Source organism: Chiloscyllium plagiosum, unplaced genomic scaffold, assembly GCF_037043375.1.
Source record: "Chiloscyllium plagiosum isolate Xiang-an unplaced genomic scaffold, Cpla_swu_hap1 HiC_scaffold_10, whole genome shotgun sequence".
Taxonomy (NCBI): Eukaryota; Metazoa; Chordata; class Chondrichthyes; order Orectolobiformes; family Hemiscylliidae; genus Chiloscyllium; species Chiloscyllium plagiosum.
Genome location: NW_028270148.1, coordinates 100,233,880 through 100,261,782, shown reverse-complemented (window position 1 = coordinate 100,261,782; position 27,903 = coordinate 100,233,880). Strand labels below are relative to the sequence as shown.

The 27,903-nt window shown below is 46.5% G+C and overlaps 1 protein-coding gene across 15 annotated transcripts in view; it reads left to right on the top strand.

The window, feature by feature from the left end:
• The window catches only part of syne1b (spectrin repeat containing, nuclear envelope 1b), a 629,476-nt gene that overhangs the window by 342,589 nt on the left and 258,984 nt on the right, over positions 1 to 27,903 (top strand). For 10 of the 15 annotated variants that reach the window (XM_087991586.1, XM_087991587.1, XM_087991592.1 and 7 more), the window contains 8 exons: positions 2,716 to 2,934; positions 5,358 to 5,620; positions 6,928 to 7,102; positions 11,087 to 11,242; positions 14,527 to 14,679; positions 18,593 to 18,775; positions 25,338 to 25,475; positions 26,844 to 27,029. In XM_087991586.1, coding sequence (XP_087847712.1) covers positions 2,716 to 2,934; positions 5,358 to 5,620; positions 6,928 to 7,102; positions 11,087 to 11,242; positions 14,527 to 14,679; positions 18,593 to 18,775; positions 25,338 to 25,475; positions 26,844 to 27,029 — 1,473 coding nt within the window. The remainder of the gene's footprint in view (positions 1 to 2,715; positions 2,935 to 5,357; positions 5,621 to 6,927; positions 7,103 to 11,086; positions 11,243 to 14,526; positions 14,680 to 18,592; positions 18,776 to 25,337; positions 25,476 to 26,843; positions 27,030 to 27,903) is intronic. The other 5 variants (XM_087991591.1, XM_087991598.1, XM_087991584.1 and 2 more) reach the window with 1 other exon arrangement.

Below are 27,903 nucleotides of genomic sequence, written 5' to 3'. Positions count from 1 at the left end.
CGCACGTCACTAATCAGTGGGTAAGATTCACTTGCTCACATCTATAACTAGCTCACATCTATAACTAGCTCACATCAGTAACCAGTGGGCAAGATTAACTTGCTCACATCTATAACTAGTGCACGTCACTAACCAGTGGGTAAGATTCACTTGCTCACATCTATAACTAGCTCACATCTATAACTAGCTCACATCACTAACCAGTGGGTAAGATTCACCTGCTCACATCTATAACTAGATCACATCACTAACCAGTGGGTAAGATTCACCTGCTCACGTCTAAACCTAGCTTACATCAATAACTAGCTCACATCACTAACCAGTGAGTAAGATTAACTTGCTCACATCTATAACTAGCTCACATCACAAACCAGTGAGTAAGATTAACTTGCTCACATCTATAACTAGCTCACATCACAAACCAGTTGCTGAGATTCACCTGCTCACATCTATAACTAGCTCACATCACTAACCAGTGGGAAAGATCAACTAGCTCACCTCTATAACTAGCTCACATCACTAACCAGTGGGTAAGATTCACCTTCTCACATCTATGCGGCAAAAGTGAGGACTGCAGATGCTGGAAATCAGAATCAAGATCAGAGTGGTGCTGGAAAAGCCCAGCAGGTCAGGCAGCATCCGAGGGGCAGGAAAATCGACGTTTCGGGCAATTGCCAATCTTGCTCACATCTATAACTAGCTCACATCATGTCATGTCAGTAACCAGTCGACAAACCTAACTAGCCCATGACAATAAGTAACTCACATCAATAACTACCTCACGTCATTAACTAGCTCATTAAATGACTTGCTCACATTGGTATCTAACTTACATTGATAAGTGGATCACAGCAATAACTGGCTCATTTCAATGACCCATTAACTTCAGTAACTAGACCACTGCGATAACCAGTGCTCAACGTAAGCAATATTAACTCACTTATGTCAATAACTAGCTTACATCAACAAATAACTCACCAATAACTAAGTGGCATTAATAACTAACACACCTACACTTTGTTCAGCAACATAATAAATCACTGAAATAACAAGCTTATAATATACTTTATATTTAGTCTTTGGAGTGACTCTTCCATCCCTTCTCTGCATTGACAACCGTTCCCCTTACCCGAGGCAAGGTTAATCTCTCCATCAGTCATCTCTCTTTCTCGAGAGCAGCTGGATAGTTCTCTGAGATGACTGTGACTTTTATCTAGGCGAAGGTGAGGACTGCAGATGCTGGAGGTTAGAGTCGAGAGTGTGGTGCTGGAAAAGCACAGCAGGTTAGGCAGCATCCGAGGAGCAGGAGAGTTGGCGTTGAGCGGCATTCCTGATGAAGGGCTTTTGCCTGAAACATCGACCCTCCTGCTCCTCAGATGCTGCCTGACCTGCTGTGCTTTTCCAGCGCTCACACTCTCTCGACTGTGACTTTTATCTGTCAAGTAAAGGTGAACAGAATTGGACTAATTTATTGATAAGGAATAAAGCTGGCTCTGGAGGACAGATGGCCTAACAGAGCTGATGAAAATTATAAAAGGTTTTCATAGGTTGATTGCAGAGATATTTCCACTCGTGTGGCTGAGCATAACTAGAAGCCATCTATATGATGACAGTCAACAAGAAATCCAAAAAGGAATTCAGAAGAGACTTCTTTACCTCGAGAAGTGAAAATATAAAACTCACTGCCATAGGGAGTAGTTGAGATGAATAGAACCATAGAATCATTGAGTTTTTACAGCAGGGAGACAGGCCATTTGGCCCATCATTTCTGTGCTGATCCTCAAACATCCATCAATTCTAATCCTCTTTTACCAATCTTGGCCTGTAACCTTGTACACTGTGACATTTCAAGTGCTCACCTAAATGCAACTTAAATGTCTTTAGGGTTCCTGCCCCTACCATCCTTTCAGACAGTGAGTTCTAGTTACCCACAACCTTCAAAGTGGAAGCATTTTCCTCAATTTCCATCTAAACGTCCTGCTCCTTACCTTAAAACTGTGCCTTCTGGATAATAACCCCTCCATGGAGGGGCAATGTTTCTCCCTCACTACTCTGTATATGCCCCTCATAATTTTGTACCCTTCAATCAGATGCCCTCTTAACCTTCTCTGCACTAAGGTAAACAGCTCCAGCCTATCCAGTCTCTCTTCATAGCTGAGTATCTCCAGGCCAGACAACAGCCTTGTGAATCTCCTCCATCAGCCCTCCCTCAACGATATAGATGAATTTAAGATGTGACCAAATAAGGGAAAAGGGTTATGATGATGGATAAGGAAAGATGGGAGGAGATTTACACAGAGCATAAACACTGCCTTGGACTGGTTAGGCTGAATGGCCTGTTTCCAGTCTATATACCCTGGACGGCACGGTGGCTCAGTGGTTAGCATTGCTGCCTCGGATCACTGGGGATCTGGGTTCAATTCCAGCCTCGGGCAACTGTCTGTGTGGAGTTTGTACATTCTCCCAGTGTCTGCGTGGGTTTCCTCCCGGTGCTCTGGTTTCCTCCCACAATCCAAAGATGTGCAGGTTAGATGGATTGGCCAGGCTAAATTATCTGTAGTGTTCAGGGATGTGTGGGCTAGGTGGATTAGCCATGGGAAATGCAGGGTTAGGGTCAGGGTCTGGATGGGATGTTCTTCAGTTGTTATGGGTGTGTTGATATATTACGTTTTAGTTTACTCCCGTTCACTTTGCCGGTATTTCTCTCCCCCGCAGTCCTTGCTGTCAGTGGTGAACTCCTTCCATGAAAAGATCACTGCCCTGGAGGAACAGGCTTCCCATCTCGAGAGCCTGGGCAATGATGCCAGCAAGGCCACCATCAGCAGATCCATGACCACGGTGTGGCAGCGCTGGACTCGACTCCGCACTGTCGCCCGCGAGCAGGAGAAGATGCTGGAAGAGGCCGCGAGAGGCTGGAAAAACCTCACCGACAAGGTACGGGGCACAGTGACGGGCGTTCCGGAAGGTTCAGCAGGTGCTGGCAAGTTACTGTGAAAGCAGGGAGTGCTGGAAATGCTCAGCAGGGCGGGAGAGGAAGCTGGTGCTTCAGGGCAGTAACGTTTCATCAGAACCGGAAGACATTTGAAACAGATGGGGAGAAATTGGTTTAGCTAAAGCGGTGCAGGTAGCAGAGCCCACTGCATCACCTGCCCCTAGGGAATCGAGCTAAGTCTACATACTCGTGGTGCAGCCAAAACAAGTCCCCCCCTCGAAGAGTTTGTAAGTAATTTGCAGAGCTGGAGGAAAATGGTGAGAGTGGGAGAGAACAATATGAGCATCTATGACAGGGTGGAGGCTGGTAGGGATCGAATGACCAAAGTCACACAGTGTCAGACAAAAACGGGTTAATCTTGAAGCAAGTGAAGAAGTGAAAGGTGAACTGGGGGAGGTGTATAAATAGTTGCAAAAGAACAGCAAACGTGGCGGGGTTTATGGAAAATCTAGTTTGAAGAAAACGGCAGTGCTCCTTGCCACCCCATCACAGATCTTCCCCTTTGTTCCTCACTTCCCACCTCCTTAACCTGCCTTTTCATTTGCCCAAGAATTCTCTATCCCTTAATGTCTTCTAGTTCCAATGGAACCTCTTTGGCCTGATATGAAACTCAGTGCCTCTCTTCCACAAACACTGCATTACCTACTGACCCCTTCCCTTTTACCACCAGTTTGGCCAAAAATGCATCCTTCTAAATAAGTGTCAAGTTAATGTACATGACACAAGGTCAGAGGGCATCACAAACCATTTGTAGCACTTGTACTCTTATCGATTCACCGACGATTACATTTTCCTCAGTGTGAACATTTTTATATCGAATTCAAAGGCTCAAAGAGGCGTCCCAGTGGTTTTAAGTACAAATGGTTCTTGGTCTATTTATGATGTAGTCAAATAGGGCCGGGGGGTGGGGGTGGTGGTAAATGATCAAAAACAAAGGAAGAAATGGGTTTTTGTCATAGTGCTTGGACAGAATTCTGGGAGGAGTGGCAGAATGGAAAAGCAAGATGCTTAACAGTTAGGATTCTGGGTTAGAATGGTGCCAAACGTAGGACGTTAAGATAATGATGGTCCTTTCAACTGAAGCCAGCTCATCTATCTGGACAGAGCTCCAACAGTGTCCTGTCCACCAGAAGCTTCAGTGTTCCCTGTGCTCCATGTGCAGGCCAATAATTTCTGATTCAGAAACAAGTTTGCACTTTGACTTGCTGGAGCTTGTGTCTCCTTGTTCTATTTTTATGGTGTAATTTCAAATTCTGCTCCTAATATACCTATTCCCTAACAATTTCTCTCCCTTAAGTTCTAGGTGGCTCAGTGGTTAGCACTGCTGCCTCACAGCGCCAGGGACCCAGGTTTAATTCCAGCCTCGGGCGACTATCTGTGTGGCGTTTGCACACTTTTCCCATGTCTGTGTGGGTTTCCTCCTACTCTGGTTTCCTCCCACAATCCAAGGATGTGCAGGTTAGGGTGAATTGGCCGTGCTAAATTGCCCATAATGTTTAGGGATGTGCAGATTAGGTGCATTAGTCTGAGGTAAATGTAGAGTAATTGGGGAATGGGTCTGAGTGGGATACTCTTTGGAGGGCCAGTGTGGCCTCGTTGGGTCAAAGGGCCTGTTTCCACATTGTAGGGAATCTATGATTCTGGTTAATTGAGCCCTTTCGAAGTTATAAAGTCCACATTTCCTCTCACAGTCCTGTGGTTCAATGCTTACTGCGCCATAAACAATTGGTTCAATCAGGGCCAATTGGAAGAATAGCCCTCCACCTCTTTCAATTCCACTCTGCACTCACAAGTGATCCATAAGGGAATCCAGGCTTAGAGAGAAAAGGCAGGAAAGTGGAGTTGAGAATGATCCCATTGAATGGTGGAGTAGACCTGATGGGCTGGCTGGCCTCAATGTGGTCTGTAAGTCTTATGGTTATATGCTAAGTGAAAACTAATAACAGTTGGCAATATAACAAAACACTCCTCATACTATCGGGGGCCCACACAGGATTCCTATGGAGTCTCCCTGTGTAACTCAGTCGCAATCCTGTTTTAGTGGTCTGCTCTATCATTGTTTCTATGTTTACACAAACTTGGAATCAGGATCATTTCTTGATGATTTCCCAGGAAACCTCAACAACCCCATTTTCCCAGCAACGTAACTCTCACTTCAGAAGTTAATTCACAAGGTGGGGAGATGGGGTTAGGATTGCATGGTGGACCAGGTTTGAGGTCTTCTCCTGATCTTAGCTTCTCCCTCTGCCTCTCACTCCTTTGCAGCATGGAGATGGAGAAGTGGGGATTTGGTGTTGGGGGAAGGTATACACGTTTACTGTTGCTATGGGGAGTTGTTCTCATGTCTCTCCATGGTGGTCCTCAGATCGAGACCACGACCGTGGTGGTGGACCAGTTGCAGGATCGACTCCCCGACAGCTCGGTTGAAAAGGCGAGGAAGACCGAACTGCTGGAGCTCCTGGAGTACCACGACGCTTTCGCCCAGGAGGTGGAACGGGAGCAGTCCACTTTGACCGTTCTTCGACAGCAAGCCTTAAACATGCTCCGTGACGTGGCTCTGCCTTCCACCTCTGTCGAGGACCTGCCTGTAATGCATGAGATCAAGGCCATGCAGGACAGATACGACAAGTAAGTGTGGATTGGGTGGGCTTCGAGGGTTGAGCCTTGACCTAAGCAGCAGCTGCCTCCCTGAATCGAGGTGCATTAATTAGGGACAATGGGTTTGGGTGGGTTGCTCTTCGGAGGGTTGGTGTGGACTAGTTGGGCCGAAGGGCCTATTTCCACATTGTAGAGAATCTAATCTAACTCCATTCATTCCCTACAGCACCTGCCTCAATTTGTGGTTCTCTCTTGATTTTCTCTCCCATTTCCTCCAGGTTTTTGTTCCATCGGTGTAGAAATTGCAAGGAGGCAGTTTGGCCCATTGAACCTATGCATATGCTACCTCTTCAGCTAATGCTCTCTACTCTAAGTTCACATTCCCAAGATCTTGCCCCAGAGTGTTTCATATTCACCTTCTATTGGACCGTATCCAATTCCTTTTAAGGAATGTTTCAGCCCTTTTATTTGAGGCAACTTTCTTTCGGTGTGGACTTGTTGGGCCAAATGGCCTGTTTCCACACTGAGATTCTATGACTATGGGTGGTATGGTGGCTCAGTGGTTAGCACTGCCGCCTCACAGTATCAGGGAACCGGGTTCAATTCCCGCCTCGGGCAACTGTCTGTGTGGAGTTTGCACGTTCTCCCCGTGTCTGTGTGGGTTTCCTCCGGGTGCTCTGGTTTCTTCCCACAGTCCAAAGATGTGCGGGTCAGGTGAATTGGTCAGGCTAAATTGCCCATAGTACTACGTGCATTAGTCAGTGGGAAAAGTAGGGGAATGGGACTGGGTGGGTTGCTCTTAGGAGGGTCGGTGTGGACTTGTTGGGCACACTGTAGGGCATCTAATCTAAATTCCTAACTCTTTGTGAGAAATAATTTCTTCTGGATTTCACCCTTGATCTCCCAGTCATGCCTTCTTATCAATTCACTGACCAGATGCTGTTCACTGTTTATCTCCCAGGACCTTGCGTTCGGCCTACAGTACCTCATCTGTTTGGCCGGGTTTGTATGAGGCATTCAGTGACCGCAGGCCTCAACTAAGGGGGGCATCACCCCATCCGGGATCCCTCCAACAGCCAATGTGATGTGTCACGAGATGCTCTGTGTCAATGGTACTGATCAGGGAGTAAATGTTGAGTCTGGTCAGACCTTCTGATGTTACATTCAATGGGTGAACTACAGTTGAACACTTCCTGTAGGTAGTTACGTTCTCATGATCGTGTCTGAGTTGTATCAGATTTTCCAAGTGAATTGCACTTTTTCTGACAGGAGGGTTTTGGTCCATGGGCTCAGATTGGTCAAAGTTAATATTGAGAAATATCTCTGTTCAATTGAAGCGTGCGGCAGAAGATAAGGAAGAGTAAGAAGATGGTCCAGCAGGAGCTAAAGGAGCGGGAAGAGGTGGAGAGTGAGTTAAATGCTGTCAAACAGTGGCTCCATGAGACAAGAGAGTATCTGCTGAACCCTACTTCGGATGCAGTTACGGAGCTTCGAGAGCTGAAGGTATTTACAGTAAGCAATAGCTGCAGTTACTTGGAAAGAAATACACTTATGTTGTCAAAAAGAGAGGGACCTTGCTGACGCTTTATGCCTCGCACTCATCAGGACCAATGCAAGACTGCCAAAATTTTCGTGAGCTCAAAATCTCCCAAGAACACATCGCAGCCAGCAGAATCCACCCAAAGTAGGCTAGCCACAGGAAAGGAGCTTGAATGACCGGGAACTCCATGCCTACTAGGGTGGTGGAAGCAAAGATAATAGATAATTTCAGAAAGAAATTAGTGGGGAACTTGCTGGAAGGTAACTTGAAGAGTAATACCGATATAATAGGGGATTAGAATAGAACATAGAACTGTACGGCACAGAAATGGCCCTTCCGGTCTCGCTGTTTTGCGAACATGACGCCAAATTAAACAAATCCCTTCTGCTTGCCCTTAGTCCATATCCCTCCATCCCTTGCATATCCATTTGCTTGTCCCAACGTCCCTTAAATGCCCCTATTGTATCTGCCTCCACCAACACCCCTGGCAGCATGCTCCAGGCTCCTACCACTTCCTGGGTAAAAAAAAAAACTTGCCCCTCATATCTCCTTTGAACTTCCCCCTTAAATGTGTGCCCCCCCCCCCCTCTAGTTTTAGACATTGCAACTCTGGGAAAAAGATTCTGACCATCAACCCTCTCGATGCATCTCATCATTATATAGACTTCTATCAAGTCAGCCTCCGCCACTCCAGAGAAAACAACCCGTGTTTTTCGAGCTAAGGATTGAAAGTGTTACCCCACAGAGAGATGGCATGGGCGAAATTCTGTGTCACTTTAACTCTGTGACAAGCTGCAGCCAATTTACACACGCCCAGTTCCCACAGACAGCAATGCGCTCACGACTAAATCCTCCACTTTCCTGATGTGGATAGAGAGGTCAGTATTGGCCAGGGTCTATAAAATCATGAGAGGCACAGACAAAGAAGCTAGCTAACAGCTTTTCTCCGTGGTAGGGGAGTCTAAAACTAGAGGGCATAGGTTTGTGCTGAGAGGGGAAGAGATACAAAAGGGTGCAGAGGGGACAGTTTCTTCACACAGAGGGTGGTGAATGTATGACAAAATTGTACTCACCTCCACCACTACCTCTAGCAGCCCTGGTGGTGGAGGTGAGTATAGTTTTGTCGTTTAAGACGCATTTGGACGGGTGTGTGGACCAAACACATGCAAATGAACAAGGCTAATGGTGAAAACTAGGCCGCATGGACAATTTGGGCTGAAGGGCCTGTTTCCATGCTGTAAACCTTATGACCCTATGACAGTATGGGTAACTCGCCTGCAATTTTCCAACATAGTATCAAGGTATCTTTTCACATGGGCAGCACGGTGGCTCAGTGGTTAGCGCTGCGGCCTCACAGCACCAGGGACCCAGGCTTGGTTCCAGCCTCGGGTGACTGTCTGTGTAGAGTTTGCACATTCTCCCCGTGTCTGCGTGGGTTTCCTCCGGGTGCTCCGGTTTCCTCCCACAGTCCAAAGATGTGCAGGTCAGGTGAATTGGCCAGGCTAAATTGCCCATAGTGTTAGATGCATTAGTCAAAGGGAAATGGGTCTGGGTGGGTTACTCTTCGGAGGGTCAGTGTGGATTGGTTGGGCTGAAGGGCCTGTTTCCACACTGTAAAGAATCTAATCATATAGCAGTACAGCACTCCCTCAGTACTTCACTGTAATGTTAGCCCAGATATAGTGCTGAACTCTCTGGAAGAGAGTTTGAAGCCCTCAGTGTCTGACTCCGAGGTGAGAGTGTCACTGCGCCAAGATTAGCGATGAACAGGCAGAATAGCTGGGCTTGGCTGAACAGACACTGGGCTGGAGATTTCCATTTACCGATTGGGAATTGAGCACTGATTGGACGGAAAATCTGCCATCATCCCCCGACCCCCATCACACCCTAACCAGACTGTTCCTTCCCTTAATTTCCGGAAGGTCGTTCATGAGATGTGGTTGTCACTGGCTAGGCCAACGCTTATTTTCCCTCCCTAATTGCCCTTGAGAAGATGGTGATGACCCCAGGTGTAAACAGCAACAAATGCATGTGGCACCTTTAACATAGCAGAAGGATCTGAAGGGTGTTTTGGGAGAGATTTTGGCATAGGGGCACAAGAAGAGCAGGTAGACCAATTGACTAATAGGTCTGTCAAAAGACGTACGTTTAAAGGAAGAGGGAGCGATGGAGGGGTTTAGGGAGCTTCCTCTCTGGGCCCAGATGTGATGGTGGATCATTTAAAATCAGTGATGGTTATGATGTGGGGTAAACCCTCCTGCTTTAAATTTATTTGCAAATGCTGATTTAAAACCAGCAACACAGAAAAGATTTGTCCCATGCAGTAATCTGTAAACATTTGAGTGGCCAAGGACTATTTGAAGTAAAAATTAACAACTTTATTTCTTAAAGTATAACAGAGAATAATTAATTAACCACTATTTAAAATTTCTTCCTCTAACCTACCTTTTACCTTCCCTTCAATAATACTAGTCCGATAAAACTCCCAATTCAGATTTACAAAGCCACCCTTCTTATCTCCAAACCAGGCAGCTTTCGTTCTTCTATTCCGATCTTTCTGTGTCTTCTTTTCTTCTTCTTCGGAATTTCTGAATCACAGGTTACTGATCGAAAGGGTATTGTTAAGAGAGCTATTTTTCAAGCAGTCTGTTTACAATGTAGGGCTTGGCAGCTCTCCTTTCAATTGTTCAATTTTCCCCAGTCCCAAAGCATCGGATTGTGTCATTGGCTTTTAAGATTGTCAGTATACTCAATTCAAACTGGATTGGAGTTTGACATTTTTTTGGGTATAATTTAAACTGATTGGTCAAATTCAAATTTGTGTTTTTTGTGTTTGTTTGTTCTGAATCAAATGTTACTTGGTAAATTCTCCAGCGCTCAGTGTATTTGCCAAGTCCTTCACTTTCTTGAAGGTCCACCCGGATCTTCATAACAGTGATGCACAAAAGGCCAGAAATGGAGGAGGGTATTTCACTTATTCTTATGATGTGGGCATCGCTGGCAAGGCCAGCATTTCTTACCCACCCGTAATTATCCTTCAGCAGGTGCTGATGAACACCTTGTAACTGAACAGCTTAGTTAGGCCAGTCTAGAGTCAATGGTGTTGCTGTGTGTGGGGAGTTACATGTGATATTAGTGAACCAGGTAGATTTTAATGACAATTTTATTGATTGTTAATGAGATAAGCAAGTTATTCTTTAATTAAATATATCTAATTAAATATATATATGTTGTTGTGAGTCTTGAACTCATGAATCTAGAGCATTAACATGGCTCTCTGACTTATGAGTCCAGGATCTTGACCACAATGCTACCATGTCCTCATGGGTAGGAGAGCAGTCCCAAAGGGTTACGGGGCTGGGGGCAAATCTGGTGCTTGGGAAGAGTGAGACTGTGGAGGGGATTTGAAAACCGGGATGAGGATTCTACATGGAGGAGGTGATATCGGAAACCAATATAGTGAGGCTGAATCCCTGCCCTCCCCTTCACCTTTTTGATCACTCAGTGTTGAAAAGGGCATTGGTTGTCGCTGACCACTTGGGTCTTCCTGGTGGTGGGATATGAATAAAGATTTCTGCACTCGTTGTTCTTCATTGTGTCCCACATCGGCACGCACACGACATGGGTGCTGGGGAATAAATAAGCACTCCTGCTGTTTGGTGGTCATGTTGGAGTTTTTAAAAAAGGGGGTTAGAATCTCCTCAGTTGAGGAGTGACTCTAAGCTGGAAAAAAATATAACCAGGAGATTCAGAAGAAAAATGGTCAAGCTGAAAATTTATCCAACTGGATTTGCACCAGGAAGATTTCAATTATAGTAAATGACTCCTGTGACCCTGGACTTTGTCATGTTTACTGAACGACAATGGTATTTTGTCTTTGCTGATTGATTTTCTTTATTTAAATCGAAGGAATTAGGATATCTTTCTGCTGCTAAAATGCAATCTCTTATGTTTAGGAACTTCACACCGAGGTAGCTGCTCGACATCAGACTGTGGCGCAACTGGGAGATCGACAACGCGATAAATACCTGGAGCTTTACACTATTCTGCCATCCGAGCTCTCGGAACAATTGGCTGAGGTCACCCTGGCCCTTGGAGCCATTGAGGAACAGGTAAAGTTCGAACCCAGCACCATTGGAGGCTTTTCCCCTGGGGGGGGTCACTCCACCACCACAAAGTCCTCACTCTTCCCCATGGCCAGTGTACCATCGCAGGAATCGGTCTGGACCACTTTGGGAAACAGCTCTCAAGCCCACAGGCCCTAGAAGGGCAAGGGTAGCAGGCACATGTGAATGCCATTACCTCCAAATCTTCCTCCAAATCATAGAATGTCTCAACTTGGATACACATGGTTATACCTTTTGTGGCCACTGGGTCAACATCCCAAAATTCCGCTCTGCATCAATGCGAGCACATTGTCACTCTGTGGATGGCACTGGTTAGGGAAGGAGGTGTATCTTACCACTTCATGGGATAGGCAAGAAATGCTGGCCTTGTCACGTCCTGATGCTCACCTCCCAGGGCTGAACGCTAGGGAGCGATTCACAGCTGTTGAGACATTTTGTACAGACACCACGGGAAATGGTTTGGAGTCCCTTGACTGAGGTACAAGTGTGACAGTCGAACACTCAGAATTCTGAGGAAGAGTCACTCGACCTGAAATGTTAGCCGTGATTTCTCTCCGCCGATGCTGCCAGACCTGCCAGCTTTTCCAGCGATTTCTGTTTTTTGTCTCTGAGATACAGCATCTGCAGTTCTTTAGGTTTTTATTCACAATCTTGTATTTTAGGAAGTACCAATTGTTTGCCTTCCAGCAGTAGTTAGGGAGCTTGAGAAGACAGTGGTGATGCATAGTGCCCTTCTGAAGGGCAGTGACCAAGATGATAAAATGTCAACCTTCAGGGATGTCCATACCTCAACAGCAAGTTTTTGAAAAAAGACAATGGGTTCTCACATAATGAAAACACTTCAGTCATTACATTCTCTTCTGATTTAAGTCATACTTTAACAAAATATAAAAGAACTGTTTGTTTCATTGCATTTTGCCGTGGCTGGATTTTTCCACAGAGAGCTCAGATCACTTAAGTGAGAGCAGAGTTGAGCATTAGTTGCTGACCGACTTCTCTCCAAGCTGAGTCAAGGCAAGGCTTTGATCTTGGTCAATTGCTTCATACTCTGCTATCATCATTAGGGGACACTCATTTGCCCCAAAGTTGCTGTCATTTCGGCTCAAGTGTCGGGCGTCCACTGTTTCACTGCCTCACAAGGACGATTCACTTTGGGTAAAGAGCATACAGCAGCTGGAGGACAAACCGGTGTGATGTTTATCTGCGATTTCTCCCTGCGGAGAGATGTTTACTCCCAATTATCTTCCCCGTTTCTTCATTCCTTCACGGGATGCAGGTGTGGCGGGTGAAGTGAGCTTTTGTTACCCGTGCCCGGTGGCCCTTGGAGATGAGTTGCTTTCCCAAGCTCCAGCAGCTCATAGTGTTTTGGCACACTCACAATGCTGTTAGGGACGGCGTTCCAAGATTTTGACCCAGTGACAGTGAAAGAGCAGCGATAAAATCTCCCCGGAATCCAGCATGCGTGGAGATTGGGGATGGAGGGGGGAGGAAGGGGAAGGGGATGGGGGGAGGTGAGGATGGCACCCATTAGCTAAAAGTGCTGGTTGTCTATGAAATAGAATAATGGATTGGGACATCTTGTCCCATGGTGAATGCTTGTTTTAAAAACGTGTAGCTTGAACTGCTCATAAAAATCAATGTGACTGACTGTGACAGGTGGTTCTGTCCATATCAATAAGGTTAAGTCTTGAATTATCTTTAGAAAAGCATTGGAACAGGAGTAGGCCATTCGGCCCCTCAAGCTCATTCCACCCTTTAATTAATCTGTTGCCTCACTCCATCTACCTGCCTTTGTCCCTTAGCCTTTAATATGTTTTGCTTAACAAAAATTTATCTATCTCAGATTTATAATTAACAACTAGGCCAGTAACCACTGCCATTTGTGGAAGAAAGTTCCAAATCTCCATCAGCCTTTGTGTGTAAAAGTGCTTCCTAACATCTCTCCTGAACGGTCTGGCCCAATTCTCAGACTATGCTCCCTACTTGATGAATCGCTAACCAGTGGAAATAGTTTCTCTTTACCCTGTCTTGTCCTGTTAACATCTTGAAGACTTTAATCAGAAAAGAGGCCTAATTTGTCTCATCTCTCCTGATAACCTAACCCCTGAAGTCCAGATATCATTCTTGTAAACCTGCATCGTTCTCCCTCCAAGGCCAATACATCCTTCTTAAGGTGTGGTGTCCAGATCTGCCCACAGTACTCCAAGTGGTACCTAACCAGGGTTTTGCATCACTGCACCTTGCATAGCGAATCCCTAGATCTAAAGGCCAGTATTCCATTAGTTTTCCTAATGATTTTCTGCAGTTGAATCTGGCATTTTAATGATCTTTGCACCTAAACCCTCAAGTCTCTTTGGACATCTACTCTATTTAACTTGGTGCCATCTAGAAAGTTCCCTGATCTATCCTTTATTGGTCCAAATTGGATCATCTCAGACTTGTTTACATTGAAGTCATTTTACATTGAAACAAATTAATGCTATTTGTTTTTATCTCAGAACCTGCTTATCCTCTTCTCTTCCCAACACGCTAGTCCAGCCCCACTCCATCCCCATTGTTGGGGAAAAGTTAACATTATTTAGCCTGGAAGCCATTTTCCTGATTCGGCTGAGAGTTCCATTTTGTGTCCCCAGCCAGAACTTTGCTGGCTATGCATTCCTTACTATAAGGTAATGTGAAAGGTTGTCCTTATCTTCCTTCTCAAGATAGTGTCTCCTCCCTTTGCTGAATGATCAGCGCAGGCTGTAGAACCAGTCAAGCTGACATAGACTTTCCAATTAGTCCCCCTTCCTTCTCTAGTTATTGCCTCTTCACAGTTATTCAGCCAATTAGGGATATCTCTGCTTAATGTTAGCAATCCGTGTAACTAGAGCAGGTGGTAATACCACTTGACCACTTGATTGTGGAATGCATAATAGTGCTTTAGTTTTGAACTTAATGACTAACCTCTAATTCAGTACCAACTTGCCAAACTGTGGAATTAATGGTCAGATCCAAGCTGTTTTCTCTCTATCATCCTGTAGTATCCTGATGTACTTCGGGATAACACCGAGCCACAATTAGGACGGTGAATTCCCCATGATATGACGTGTAATAAACTAATCAGTTCGCAAGGTCCGAGTCTGAGAGTTTTCTTCAGCACCCAGCGTAGCCCTTTCCAGAAAAGACGTTGAGGAGCTCCCAGTCGGAAACCGGGAAGCTGGTTCAGATTGTGTTGACTGCGAGTTGAGACCCTCCTAATATTAATGTTTGATGCCCTCACTCTTCAGGTGAATTTGAAAGAAGGAGAAGCTCAGCAAATGCAGGCAGTGACCCTGGACTTTAACTGCAGGATGCAGCAGATCTCTGATGAATTGAATGACATCTCCAAAAAGCTGAAGGAGAAAGGAACTGATATTGTACAAGCCAAGATTGAGCACAAGGTAAAACAGGGCCAGTTTATTTCATTTATTTGTTCGCGACACAAGACGTAAATTTTAATGTCTTTAGCATACAGCACCTTACAATGAATAGTGTATATATTCTATAGCTACACACACTACAAGGTTCGATGAGCATCCTCAAAGCCATACAGCCCAGCTATTCTCTTGCTTCCTCACCTTCAGTACAACAGGTAGTATAATGACTCACAGCACCAACGAGCCAGGTTCGACTCCACCCTCAGGCAACTGCCTGTGTGGTTTTTACACATTCTCCCCGTGTTTGCATGGGTTTCCTCTGGGTGCTCCGGTTTCCTCCCACCGTTCAAAGATGTGCAGGTTAGGGTGAATTGGCTGTGCTAAATTGGCCCATAGTGTGCCAGGATGTGCAAGCTAGGTGGGTTAGTGGTAAGGTTGCATGGTTCGGGCAAGGGGATTTGTCAGGTGGGATGCTGTTTTGGGGCCGGGTGGGATCGGTGAGGACTTGATGGGCCGAATGGCCTGCTTTCACACTGTAAGCATTCTATGATTTTGTCCACTCCAGATCATTCATATAAAAAGGTCTGACACTGCAGCATTCAGTAAGTTCCGGAAATGATTCCAGTGTTTCATCCCTGTTCTGTTCGGTCTGAACCTCCATATCCTGACACCAGAAAGATTCCAGCTCATAAAATGAAGAAAAGCTAACAATTTGGTGAAGGAGCTGCTGCTGTTCAGTCGTTTCCTTCAGAATCATCCTTTTTTTATATCGAGAATAGTAGTGTCCAGTTAAAACTCACCACGTAGATTGCTACTCCCTGGTTAGACATGGTCCTCCCTATCCTCTCTTGGTGTTACTTCTAGCTAAGCCACAGGTTCCAATTCCCGGCTCTGACCTGGCTCTTTATTGATGACCCAGCCCCTGAGTAGACCCGATCCTTCTGAACTATGCCACAGGCAATGTCTGGTACTACGCCTGATTCCTGGCTGTTAATTGAGGGACCAACCAGCTTTGAAACCTACCCTGGAAGAAGTGAGGCCTGCAGATGCTGGAGATTAGAGTCGAGAGTGTGGTGCTGGAAAAGCACAGCTGGTCAGGCAACATCCGAGGAGCAGGAAAGTTGACGTTTCAAGCATAAGCCTTTCATTAGGAATGTGATGGTTACTGATGAAGGGCTTATGGTCGAAACGTTGACTCTCCTGCTCCTTGGATGCTGCCTGACCGGTGTGCTTCCCCAGCGCCACACTTTTTGACTTTGAAACATACCCTATGTACTCACAGTGGACGGTTAAAAGAAGGAAGAACTTGAAATAGTACACCCCGGGGTGCCCCAAAGCAGTTTACAGCCAAAGAAAGGCTTTTTAAAAATGTTGGCCCTGTTATAATGAGGGCAACACGACAGCCAGTTTGCGTACAGCAAGATCCTACAAGATAATGACTGGATAATCTATTTTTAAGTGGCATCTCGTTGAGTGATTAACGCTGGCAGGAGAGCAGCAAGAACTCCCCTGCTTTCCATCAAAGTAACTGGATCTTAAATGTGAGACGGTGAACCGAGCCATCAGTTCAGTAAACCTTCCAACTGCAAGGTGGACACTGTGGTGGAGCAGTACTGCTCTGACCCGTGCAGAGGAGTCAGCCAGGTCACAGAACATACAGCATGGAAGCAAACCCCTCAGTCCCACACATCCATGCCGACCAAGTTACTCAAACTAAACTAATCGCATTTGCCAGCTTTTGGCCTATATCCCTCTAAACCTTCCCTATTCATGAACCTGAAAATGTGTTGCTGGAAATCCTTCCGGAAGAAGGGCTCATGCCGGAAACGTCGATTCTCCTGCTCCTTGGATGCTGCCTGACCTGCAGCGCTTTTCCAGCAACACATTTTCAGCTCTGATCTCCAGCATCTGCAGTCCTCACGTTCTCCTCTATTCATGAACCTGTCCAAATGCCTTTTGAATGTTGTAACTGTACCTGAATCTACTACTTCCTCTGGCAATTAATTCCATATATGCACTACCCTTTGTGAAAATGTTGCCCCTCAAGTCCTTGTAAATCTCGCCCTTCTCACCTTAAACCTGTGCCCTCTAGTTTTGGACTCCCCCACCCAAGGGAAAAGACCTTTGCTATTCACCTTATCTGTGCCCCTTATGGTTTAATAAACCTTTATAAAGTCACACCTCGACCTCCTACGCTCCAGTGAAAAAAGTCCTAGCCTATCCAGCCTCTCCTCAAATCCTCCGTTTCCGGGAACATCCTGGCAAATCCTTTCTGTGCCCTCTCCAATTTAATAGTATCCTTCCTATAGCAGGGCAATCGGAACTGCACACAGTATTCCAGGAGTGGTCCTGCCAGTGTCCTGTACAACCACAACTTAATCTCCCAACTCCTATACTCAATGCTCTGGGCAATGAAGGCAAACATGCTTAATTCCTTCTTTGCCACTCTGTCTATATGTGATGCAACTTTCAAAGAACGATGTACCTGATCTGGAGTAAGACCCGAACCCACAAGTATCTGAACCAGACAGGAGAGAGTACTACCACATGGACAATGGCAGACACAGAAAGCCTGGGCAATATGTCATTTGGTCATCGAGATGTACAGCACGGAAACAAACCCTTCGGTCCAACTCTTCCATGCCGACCAGATATCTCAACCCAATTTAGTCCCTCCTGCCAACACCCGGCCCATATCCCTCCATACCCTTCCCATTCATATACCCATCCAGATGCCTTTTAAATGCTATAATTGTACCAGCCTCCACCACTTCCTCTGGCAGCTCATTCCATACACGTACCACCCTCTGTGTGAAAACGTTGTCCCTTAGGTGTCTTTTATATCTTTCTCCTCTCACCTGAAACGTATGCACTCTAGTTCTGGACTCCCCCACCCCAGGGAAAATGCCTTGTCTATTTATCCTATCCATGCCCCACATGATATTATAAACCTCTATAAGGTCACCCCCTCAGCCTTCGTTCCAGGGAAAACAGCCCCAGCCTGTTCAGCCTCTCCCTATAGCTCAAATCCTCCAACCCTGGCAACATCCTTGTAAATCTTTTCTGAACCCTTTCAAGTTTCGCAACATCCTTCTGATAGGAAACAGACCAGAATTGCACGCAATATTCCAACAGTGGCCTAACCAATGTCCTGTACAGCCACAACGTGACCTCCCAACTCCTGTACTCAATACTCTGACCAATAAAGGAAAGCATACTAAACGCCGCCTTCACTATCCTATCTACCTGCGACTCCAATTTCAAGGAGCTATGAACCTGCACTCCAAGGTCTCTTTGTTCAGCAACACTCTCTAGGACCTTACCATTAAGGGTATAAGTCCTAATAAGATTTGCTTTCCCAAAACTTGGCACCTCGCATTTATTTGAATTAAACTCCATCTGCCGCTTCTCAGCCCATGGCCCATCTGATCAAGCTCCTGTTGTAATCTGAGGTAACCTTCTTCACTGTCCATTACACCTCCAATATTGATTAGATTACTTACAGTGTGGAAACAGGCCCTTCGGCCCAACAAGTCCACACCGAACCGCCAAAGCGCAACCCACCCAGACCCATTCCCCTACATTTTTACCCCTGCCCCTAACACTACAGGCAATTTAGCATGGTCAATTCACCTGACCTGCACATTTTTGGACTGTGGGAGGAAACCGGAGCACCCAGAGGAAACCCACGCAGACACGGGGAGAATGTGCAAACTCCACACAGTCAGTCGCCTGAGGCGGGAATTGAACCCAGGTCTCTGGCGCTGTGAGGCAGCAGTGCTAACCACCGTGCCGCCCACTATTGGTGTCATCTGCAAACTTACTAACTTTACCTCTTATGCTCACATCCAAATCATTTATGTATTCTGTACACATCCCAATTTAATCTGGGAGGGAGCCATGGAGGTTTGATTGTGAGGTGATTTGGCTTTTGCAGAGACTATGGGACAAGGTGGACAGCTGCAATGTGAAACTTGTGGAACTGGACGCAACAATACAGGATTTCACAGAGCAGAACCCTCATCAGAGCAAGTGTCTGACCGATGACATGATCAAGCTCTCGAGTCTGTATCAGCAGGTCTTTAAGGAGACCGAGTACAGAGCCTCCAAACTTAACAAGGTAAGCAATGTCAGCTGTGCACACAGCTCAAAATCTGCCCCCTTCACGTCATCGCAATGCAATTTGTGTTTTCAGAACATTATTGCTTTTAATTCCTGCCTGTCTTTCCCCTGCAATGGAGCTAAAAGGGTTCACAATTGTTGCATAGTCTAGGCTTAAATGTGGATGTTTAAGAGAGGTTCACTTGAGGTGTTTATGATATTTGATTAGGTAAATAGAAATTCCTTCCTCTTGTGGGAGGGTGATATGGTGGCTCAGTGGTTAGCACTGCTGCCTCACAGCACCAGGGACCCAGGTTCGATTCCAGCCTCGGGCATCTGTGTGTGTGGAGTTTGCACGTTCTTCTTGTGACTGTGCGGGTTTCCTCCGGGTGCTCCAGTTTCCTCCCTCAGTCCAAAGATGTGCAGGTCAGGTGGATTGGCCATGCCAAATTGCCCATAGTGGTAGGGGCGTTAGTCAGAGGGAAATGGGTCTGGGTGGGTGACTCGTTGGTGTGGACTGGTTGGGCTGAAGGGCCTGTTTCCACACTGTAGGGAATCTAATCTAATCTAATCAGTTGGAGCTGCGTCATTCTGGGTGGACATTAGCAAGTACTTTTTCATGTCCAGAGCAGTGGAAATCCAGAACTACCGCTGAGTCAATCAATTCAACCACATGAAATGTTCAAAATTGGGACTGATGTAATTTTGAACGGTAAGGTTAATAAAGAGATAAGGAACCAAGCCAGGTTATTGTTGAAGTCCAGATCGATCAAGATCTAATTGAATTCAGGAACAGTTTTGAGGCCTCCTCCTGCTCCAGTTTCTTAGATCTCCATTCCTCAAGATGCTGAAGTCCTGCCTAACTAGAACTTTAGCTAGGCTACATTTGGAATATTGAGTACAGTTCTGGTCACCACACTACCTGAAGGATGTGGAGGCTTTGGAGAAGGTACAGAAAAGGTTTACCAGGATGTTGCCTTGTTTTAGAGGGTATTAGCTATGAGGACAGATTGAGTTGTTTTGACTTGAATGTCAGAAGCTGAGGGGTGACCTGAAAGAAGTTTACAAAATTATGAGAGACGTGGATATGATAGATAGTCGGAGCTTTTTCCCAGGGGACATAGGTTTTAGGTAAAAGGGGGTAAGTTTATAGGAGATGTAAGAGGCATGTTTTCTTTTTAACACAGAGGGTGGTAAGTGCCTGAAATGCACTGCTAGAGGAGGTGGTGGAGTCAGATGCAATAGCACTGTTTAAGAGGCATCCTGACAGATACAAGAACAGGCAGGGAATAGAGGCATATGGACCGTGTGGAGGCGAAAGGTTTATAGTTCCGAAAGGACATCATGCGTCAGTGCAGTCTTGTTGGATGAAGAGTCTATTCCTGCACTGGGCTGTTCTTTGTTCTGTCCTGATCCCTTTGCAGTGCACCCCAGAGACTCCCAGCCTGACTGACAGGACCATCGTGGATGGTATAGTTTCCTGCCCCGCCAACTGAGGTGTTGATTCCCATCCCCACCAATATAAGCCGCCCGATACCCATTTACTGATCGGTGGTGCGTTCACTGGGTCAGGGCGTGATTTCAGCTACCTCCCCACTCCCAGTCTTCTCCAGGGAGGACTGCTGCCTGACAGAGCTGGTGTCCACACGGAAGCCCTGTAGTCACAACAGCGCCAGGCACGAGTGGTGGCCACAACTGGGACTGCAGTCAGCCCCTGGAGAAGGGGAACTTAATGGAGTGCCAACTATTAGCATGAATGGTGGGACCAGGCTGCCAGGCACCAGTGAGGGGGGTGGGTGGAATTGGGGGAGGGGTTTGAGAATTTGTGGGCTGGATTTGAGAGACCGGGGTGGGGAAGGTTAAGTGGGGAGGGGTGTTGGCTTTGACTTTCGAGGTGATGAGGGGTGCACGGGTGGGGGTGTGTTTGGTGCCTTACATGGACAGAGGGTGAACCCTCCAAGGAAGAGACCACCGCAGGAAGCCTAAGCTGCCAGCGACTTACTCTGTCTGGGCCTCTCCTGCACCAAGTCCAACAGCAGCAGTGGTGAGGTGAGGCCCTGATGTGACCAATAATCAGCCACTTTGGGACAATTGTCAGTTCAAGATCTCCACTCTCAAATTCCCCTTCCTTCCCCCCCTCTGTAAAATGGGATACAGTTTTTGGGAGTGGTCATGTCGATGTTGGAAAGGGCACTCGTTGTATTCTATGAAACCCATGTATCCCGCCAGCTTCCAAACTGGCCTGGTGGGGGTGATTGTAAACTTCTGTCCGTGGTCATCGCACCCACAGATCTTCATCAAACCCTATCGTGCTCGAAATTCCCAGGAGCAGCTTCCTGAACTGTCGCTGACGCGAATGGAACTTCAGCTGGTGTTTGAGCATGTTCCTGGGATTCAGTTATTTCCAGGGATTAATGGACACTCCCAGGCTCTCCACTGGATGATCATATTGAATGGCACCACAGTCTCAAAGGGCCAAATGTTTCTACTATCATTGTTTCTACTTCCAGCACAGTCCCCAGTGATTGGTTCTCTCTGACTTCAGATTCAGTAAAAGCAACACTTTGCTTCGTCAGAAACAGTGAGGCAAAGTTTGGACCCTGTGGGTCCTTCTGTTCTGTGACAGATTCATATCATATACAAGAGATCAGAAAATAATTTGAGGTGCACAGCAAGTAATAACAGAAGGTCCTTTAAGGTTATGCAGTAAAGATCAGTTAGTAGGGCAATGTGAGGTACTCCAAAAACATCAGTTTAAGGTACGTTGCAAAAATTAGTTAAAGTTGGTAGCACTTCTGAGTCAGACGGTTGAAAGGTTCAGCTTCCACTGAGACCTGTGAAGGCGCAGTGCTGGGGGACTTCTGTGTTATCGGAGGTGCTGTCTTTCAAAAGAGACATTAAATTGATGCCCGCCTGCTCACCGAGATGGATCTTAAGGATCCTGTGCTGCTTTACACAACACTCACTGGTGCCTCAAAGGAGAGAACGTAGGAAGTGGAGCCTGAGCGATGGAGGGGGCATCGAGGGGTGATGAAAGGTGGTTGAAATATGAGCCTTTAATGATGGTGGGAGACGTAGAAAGGCAGAGGGGCTAGGGGAGTACGTTGAGAGAATGTGGTCAGAGGGATGAAGATTTTGCTTGGAAATGGCACAGATAGATTGAGGAATGTGGATGTGGACCTCTAGCTAGGAGGGATTTTCGAGGAGACATGAGCTGGGCATGAGTCCCAGAAGGATTTGCGGACAGAACAGAAATAACCAAGCATTGTATGTGTTCTCCTTGATGAAAGGTGATGGTTGGTAGCTGCTAAGGTGGATTACAACCCACTGTAGGATGAAGGTCCTTGGGGAATGGGTGGTGGTGGAGGCTGCAGGCAGCGGTTCACTCTCTTGTGAATGACTAGGATGAGCCAACACTCGTGTCCAACCTCAGGCACGACAAGCTGCTGAAAGGGATCAGAAAACTGTGATACCAGACCCGGCACCTTCAGGAGGATGGGGAAATTGCTAGTGAAAACAGAAGAGGGGACAAGTTTTCCAAAATAGTGTTTCCATTGTGATGGCGTTTGACGATTTGTCTAGTCACCTCTAGCCATGAACAGCTCGATCACTCCAGCTTTTCCTTGTCTCTCCCCATCCTCCAATAACTCCATCTCAGTACAAAACCATGTTGTCAGGATCCTGCCCAGTATGGACTGCAACTCATCTGTCACTTCTGTATATTAGCATTGTATTGTGTGTCTGTGTCGCTGTTTAATATCTGTGTTGCTGTCTGGTCTGTTGTGTTGCAGTGTGTGTATTGTGTCAGTGTCTGGGTGCTGTCTGGTCTGTTGTGTTGCAGTGTCTGTATTGTGTCAGTGTCTGGGTGCTGTCTGTGTCTGTTGTGTTGCAGTGTCTGTATTGTGTCAGTGTCTGGGTGCTGTCTGTGTCTGTTGTGTTGCAGTATCTGCACTGTGTCAGTGTCTGGGTGCTGTCTGTGTCTGTTGTGTTGCAGTATCTGCACTGTGTCAGTGTCTGGGTGCTGTCTGTGTCTGTTGTGTTGCAGTGTCTGTATTGTGTCAGTGTCTGGGTGCTGTCTGTGTCTGTTGTGTTGCAGTATCTGCACTGTGTCAGTGTCTGGGTGCTGCCTGTCTGTTGTGTTGCAGTGTCTGTATAGTGTCAGTGTCTGGGTGCTGTCTGTGTCTGTTGTGTTGCAGTGTCTGTATTGTGTCAGTGTCTTAGTGCTGTCTGTGTCTGTTGTGTTGCAGTGTCTGTATTGTGTCAGTGTCTTAGTGCTGTCTGTGTCTGTTGTGTTACAGTGTCTGTAGTGTGTCAGTGTCTGGGTGCTGTCTGTGTCTGTTGTGTTGCAGGATCTGCAGTCTGTCAGTGTCTGGGTGCTGTCTGTGTGTTGTGTTGTAGTGTCTGTATTGTGTCAGTGTCTGGGTGCTGTCTGTGTGTTGTGTTGTAGTGTCTGTATTGTGTCAGTGTCTGGGTGCTGTCTGCATCTGTTGTGTGTCAGTGTCTGTATTGTGTCAGTGTCTGGGTGCTGTCTGTGTCTGTTGTGTTGCGGATCTGTATTGTGTCAGTGTCTGGGTGCTGTCTGTGCCTGTTGTTTTGCACTGTCTGTATAGTGTCAGTGTCTGGGTGCTGTCTGTGTCTGTTGTGTTGCAGTGTCTGTATTGTGTCAGTGTCTGGGTGCTGTCTGTGTCTGTTGTGTTGCAGTGTCTGTATTGTGTCAGTGTCTGGGTTCTGTCTGCGTCTGTTGTGTTGCAGTGTCTGTATTGTGTCAGTGTCTGGGTGCTGTCTGTGTCTGTTGTGTTGCAGTGTCTGTATTGTGTCAGTGTCTGGGTTCTGTCTGCGTCTGTTGTGTTGCAGTGTCTGTATTGTGTCAGTGTCTGGGTGCTGTCTGTGTCTGTTGTGTTGCAGTGTCTGTATTGTGTCAGTGTCTGGGTGCTGTCTGTGTCTGTTGTGTTGCAGTGTCTGTATTGTGTCAGTGTCTGGGTGCTGTCTGTGTCTGTTGTGTTACAATATCTGCACTGTGTCAGTGTCTGGGTGCTGTCTGTGTCTGTTGTGTGTCAGTGTCTGTATTGTGTCAGTGTTTAGGTGCTGTCTGTGTCTGTTGTGTTGTAGTGTCTGTATTGTGTCAGTGTCTGAGTGCTGTCTGTGTCTGTTGTGTTGTAGTGTCTGTATTGTGTCAGGGTCTGGGTGCTGTCTGTGTCTGTTGTGTTGCAGTGTCTGCACTGTGTCAGTGTCTGGGTGCTGTCTGTGTCTGTTGTGTTGCAGTGTCTGTATTGTGTCAGTGTCTGGGTGCTGTCTGTGTCTGTTGTGTTGCAGTGTCTGCACTGTCAGTGTCTGGGTGCTGTCTGTGTCTGTTGTGTTGCAGAGTCTGTAGTGTGTCAGTGTATGAGTGCTGTCTGCGTCTGTTGTGTTGCAGTGTCTGCACTGTGTCAGTGTCTGGGTGCTGTCTGTGTCTGTTGTGTTGCAGTGTCTGCACTGTGTCAGTGTCTGGGTGCTGTCTGTGTCTGTTGTGTTGCAGTGTCTGCGTTGTGTCAGTGTCTGGGTGCTGTCTGCGTATGTTGTGTTGCGGAGTCTGTATTGTGTCAGTGTCTGGGTGTTGTCTGTGTCTGTTGTGTTGCAGTGTCTGCGCAGTGTCAGTATCTGGGTGCTGCCTGTCTGTTGTGTTGCAGTATCTGCATTGTGTCAGTGTCTGGGTGCTGTCTGTGTCTGTTGTGTTGCAGTGTCTGTATTGTGTCAGTGTCTGGGTGCTGTCTGTGTCTGTTGTGTTGCAGTGTCTGTGTTGTGTCAGTGTCTGGGTGCTGTCTGTGTCTGTTGTGTTACAGTGTCTGTATTGTGTCAGTGTCTGGGTGCTGTCTGTGTCTGTTGTGTTGCGGATCTGTATTGTGTCAGTGTCTGGGTGCTGTCTGTGTCTGTTGTGTTGCAGTGTCTGTGTTGTGTCAGTGTCTGGGTGCTGTCTGTGTCTGTTGTGTTACAGTGTCTGTATTGTGTCAGTGTCTGGGTGCTGTCTGTGTCTGTTGTGTTGCAGTGTCTGTGTTGTGTCAGTGTCTGGGTGCTGTCTGTGTCTGTTGTGTTGCAGTGTCTGCACTGTGTCAGTGTCTGGGTGCTGTCTGTGTCTGTTGTGTTGCAGTGTCTGCACTGTGTCAGTGTCTGGGTGCTGTCTGTGTCTGTTGTGTTGCAGTGTCTGTATTGTGTCAGTGTCTGGGTGCTGTCTGTGTCTGTTGTGTTGCAGTGTCTGTATTGTGTCAGTGTCTGGGTGCTGTCTGTGTCTGTTGTGTTGCAGTGTCTGTGTTGTGTCAGTGTCTGGGTGCTGTCTGTGTCTGTTGTGTTGCAGTGTCTGCACTGTGTCAGTGTCTGGGTGCTGTCTGTGTCTGTTGTGTTGCAGTGTCTGTATTGTGTCAGTGTCTGGGTGCTGTCTGTGTCTGTTGTGTTGCAGTGTCTGTGTTGTGTCAGTGTCTGGGTGCTGTCTGTATTGTGTCGGTGGTTGTGCTGTGTTGGTGTCTGTCTGTTTCTGTGTTGCTCTGGTATATGTGTATGTGTGTAGTGTCTGTTCTAATCTAACCTGCTGCTCCTCTTAACCTCATCAGGCTGCTTCACAGTTGGAGGAATTCCATGAGATGCTTGAGTTTGTGCTGAAGTGGTTGGAGAAAGCCAAGGATCTCGGGTACAGTGCGATCAGTTGGCATTGTGCAGCTCAGCTCAATGACCAACTGATTACCTATCAGGTAGGACACAAATTTGTTAAGCTGCTGCTTTGTACACGTGGCCCAAGTTAACGACCAACTCACAAACCTTCAGCAACTTCTGTCCGTGAGGCCAGATGGCCTTGCCTCCTCCTCTCGGGCAGAGTCACTGCAGAGCGCTCCTGTCCTGCAGATGTGTCAGTACCTGCAGCTGTGGTTGCTGGATACAGTCAGGGTACGTAGGTGACTGTAGATCACCCACATCGTGTTGGATTTTCCATGCTGTACCGAGTGCACTGTGAAAGGCACTGGCAATTGGATTAGATGTTAAACTGGGGGCAGGGGGGGGGGATGTAGCAGGTCCCATTGCAATCTTGAAGAACGATAAGAAGTTCTCTCCCTGGTGTCTGAGTGAATACTCGTCCTCACTGGCTGAAGTTACCACAAAGGTTTGAGGTGTTTGGACCTTCAGGTTAAGCTCACCACTCGTCCTCTCTCTCTCTCTCTCTCTCGCTCTCTATCTTTCTAATGAGAGGGAGCAGCCCTGGGGTCATCTTTTTATTCTACTTGTCCGATGACCAGTATAAGAATGTGATCTGGTCACTTCTGTCACTACCTGTGGAACTTTCAAATGCATCAATCTGCTGCACATTACAACAAATGATCGATTGTAATTCAAAAAATGCATAAGTCATTGTCAAGCACTTCAGGACGGAGTGAGGACATGAAAATTGCTGTATAAATGCAGTCATGCTTTTCACATCCAATATTTACCTCTGTATTCCTATCATTGACTGTTCACCGGAAATCCCCGAGCAGTTTGTTCACATTTATTTGCACTAATGACACTAATTGCATTTGATTAATGGGGAGTCAGTGACATTATCACGTAGATCCAGGTAATAAGAACAAAACAGCACAGGAACAGGCCCTTCGGCCCTCCAAGCCTGTGCTGTAATATTCTGGGAACCACGGTTCGAATGCCATGGTAGAATTTGAATCCAATAAAAATTTGGACTTAAGGGTGGCTTAGTGGTTAGCCCTGCTACCTCACAGTGCTGGGGACCCAGGTTGGATTCCACCCTTGGGTGACTGTCTGTTTGGAGGTTGCACATTCTCCCCACATCTCTGGCTGCTCCTGTTCTCTCCCACAGTCCAGAGATGTTTAGATTAGGTGAATTGACTGTTGCTCAATGATGTGCAGCCCAGGTGGGTTGGCTATGGGAAATGTAGGGTTGCAGGGATGAGGTAGGGGAAGCGAATCTGGGTGGGATGCTGTTCGGAGGATTGGTGTGTAATCGATGGGCGAATTACCTGCTTCCACGCTGTAGGGATTCCTTGGTTGATTGTTGGATGCTCCAAGATGTCTAAGGCTCTATATCGATCCCAGGTCTTTATTTCCATTTGCAGGCCACCCTACGTGAATCGGAGGAAATCCAGAGTGATCTGCAGGCCATGGGTGAGAAGTTAGACAGCGTCAGTGATGTGCATCAGACGGGTGCAATGTCTCAGCGCGTGGCCAACCTCCACCAGCAGACAGATGAGCTCCAGCAACTCATGCGAACCCGCCTTCAGAGCCTGCAAGACGCAGCTAAGGTAAACCTGTCAACGCTTTACTGAAGGTAGACAAGCAGGAGGCTGGAGAGCTCGACATAACGCTCCATGTGTCAGCTCTCCTTTTCGAAAGCGTGAGAGGGGTGTGTGGGGCTCCCACAGAACTGGGTGTGATTAACACCAGACAAGGGCTGAGACACATACTTGTGCCAGGAAATTGGATTAGATTCTCAAACTTTTCATGATCTTGGTGAAAATCAGTGACATGATGAGTGTTTTTTTTCAGAATCTGAAATTCCAGGTGTTTATTGAAAGAGCAATGCCATAAGGTTCACAGTTTAAATGAAAATAATCTTACCACATAAAAATCAAAGAACGTATATAATAATAACTACTCCTTCTTACATAGTTGGTTACTTTAATGATATTAAAAGCACAATTAATATAATTGCTTTACACTTTAAAACAAACTTTTTAAATTTTCTTCTACACCTATTTGATATATACCTTTCAGAAGCTGGAAGATTAATGATTTGGTCTGATTACTGTTTCAAAGACTCATTTAAAAGTTGTCATTTTTTTGGGCTGTCCAGTAACAACCGATCAAGAATTTCCTTCAAATCTCTTCTAATCGTGATATTGTTGTAGACTTCCTAGTGGAGTCCTGCAAATAACAAATGTTGAGCCACTGTTCAATATTTTACCTGACTTCTGCTGGAACAGAATGTTTATTGGTCTGCAGTCAATTTGTCCTAAATTGAACTTTAAACTGCTCGAAGACAGAATCGCACCCAGGAACCGACTTATTCCGAAAAGCAGCCTTTGGTGGACCCTTTTTCTACTGTGTACCCCCCAAGCAGCTTGCTCTCCTCATCGGTTTCTGACAGCAAGGTGTTTTACAAGAAATATCTCAGAG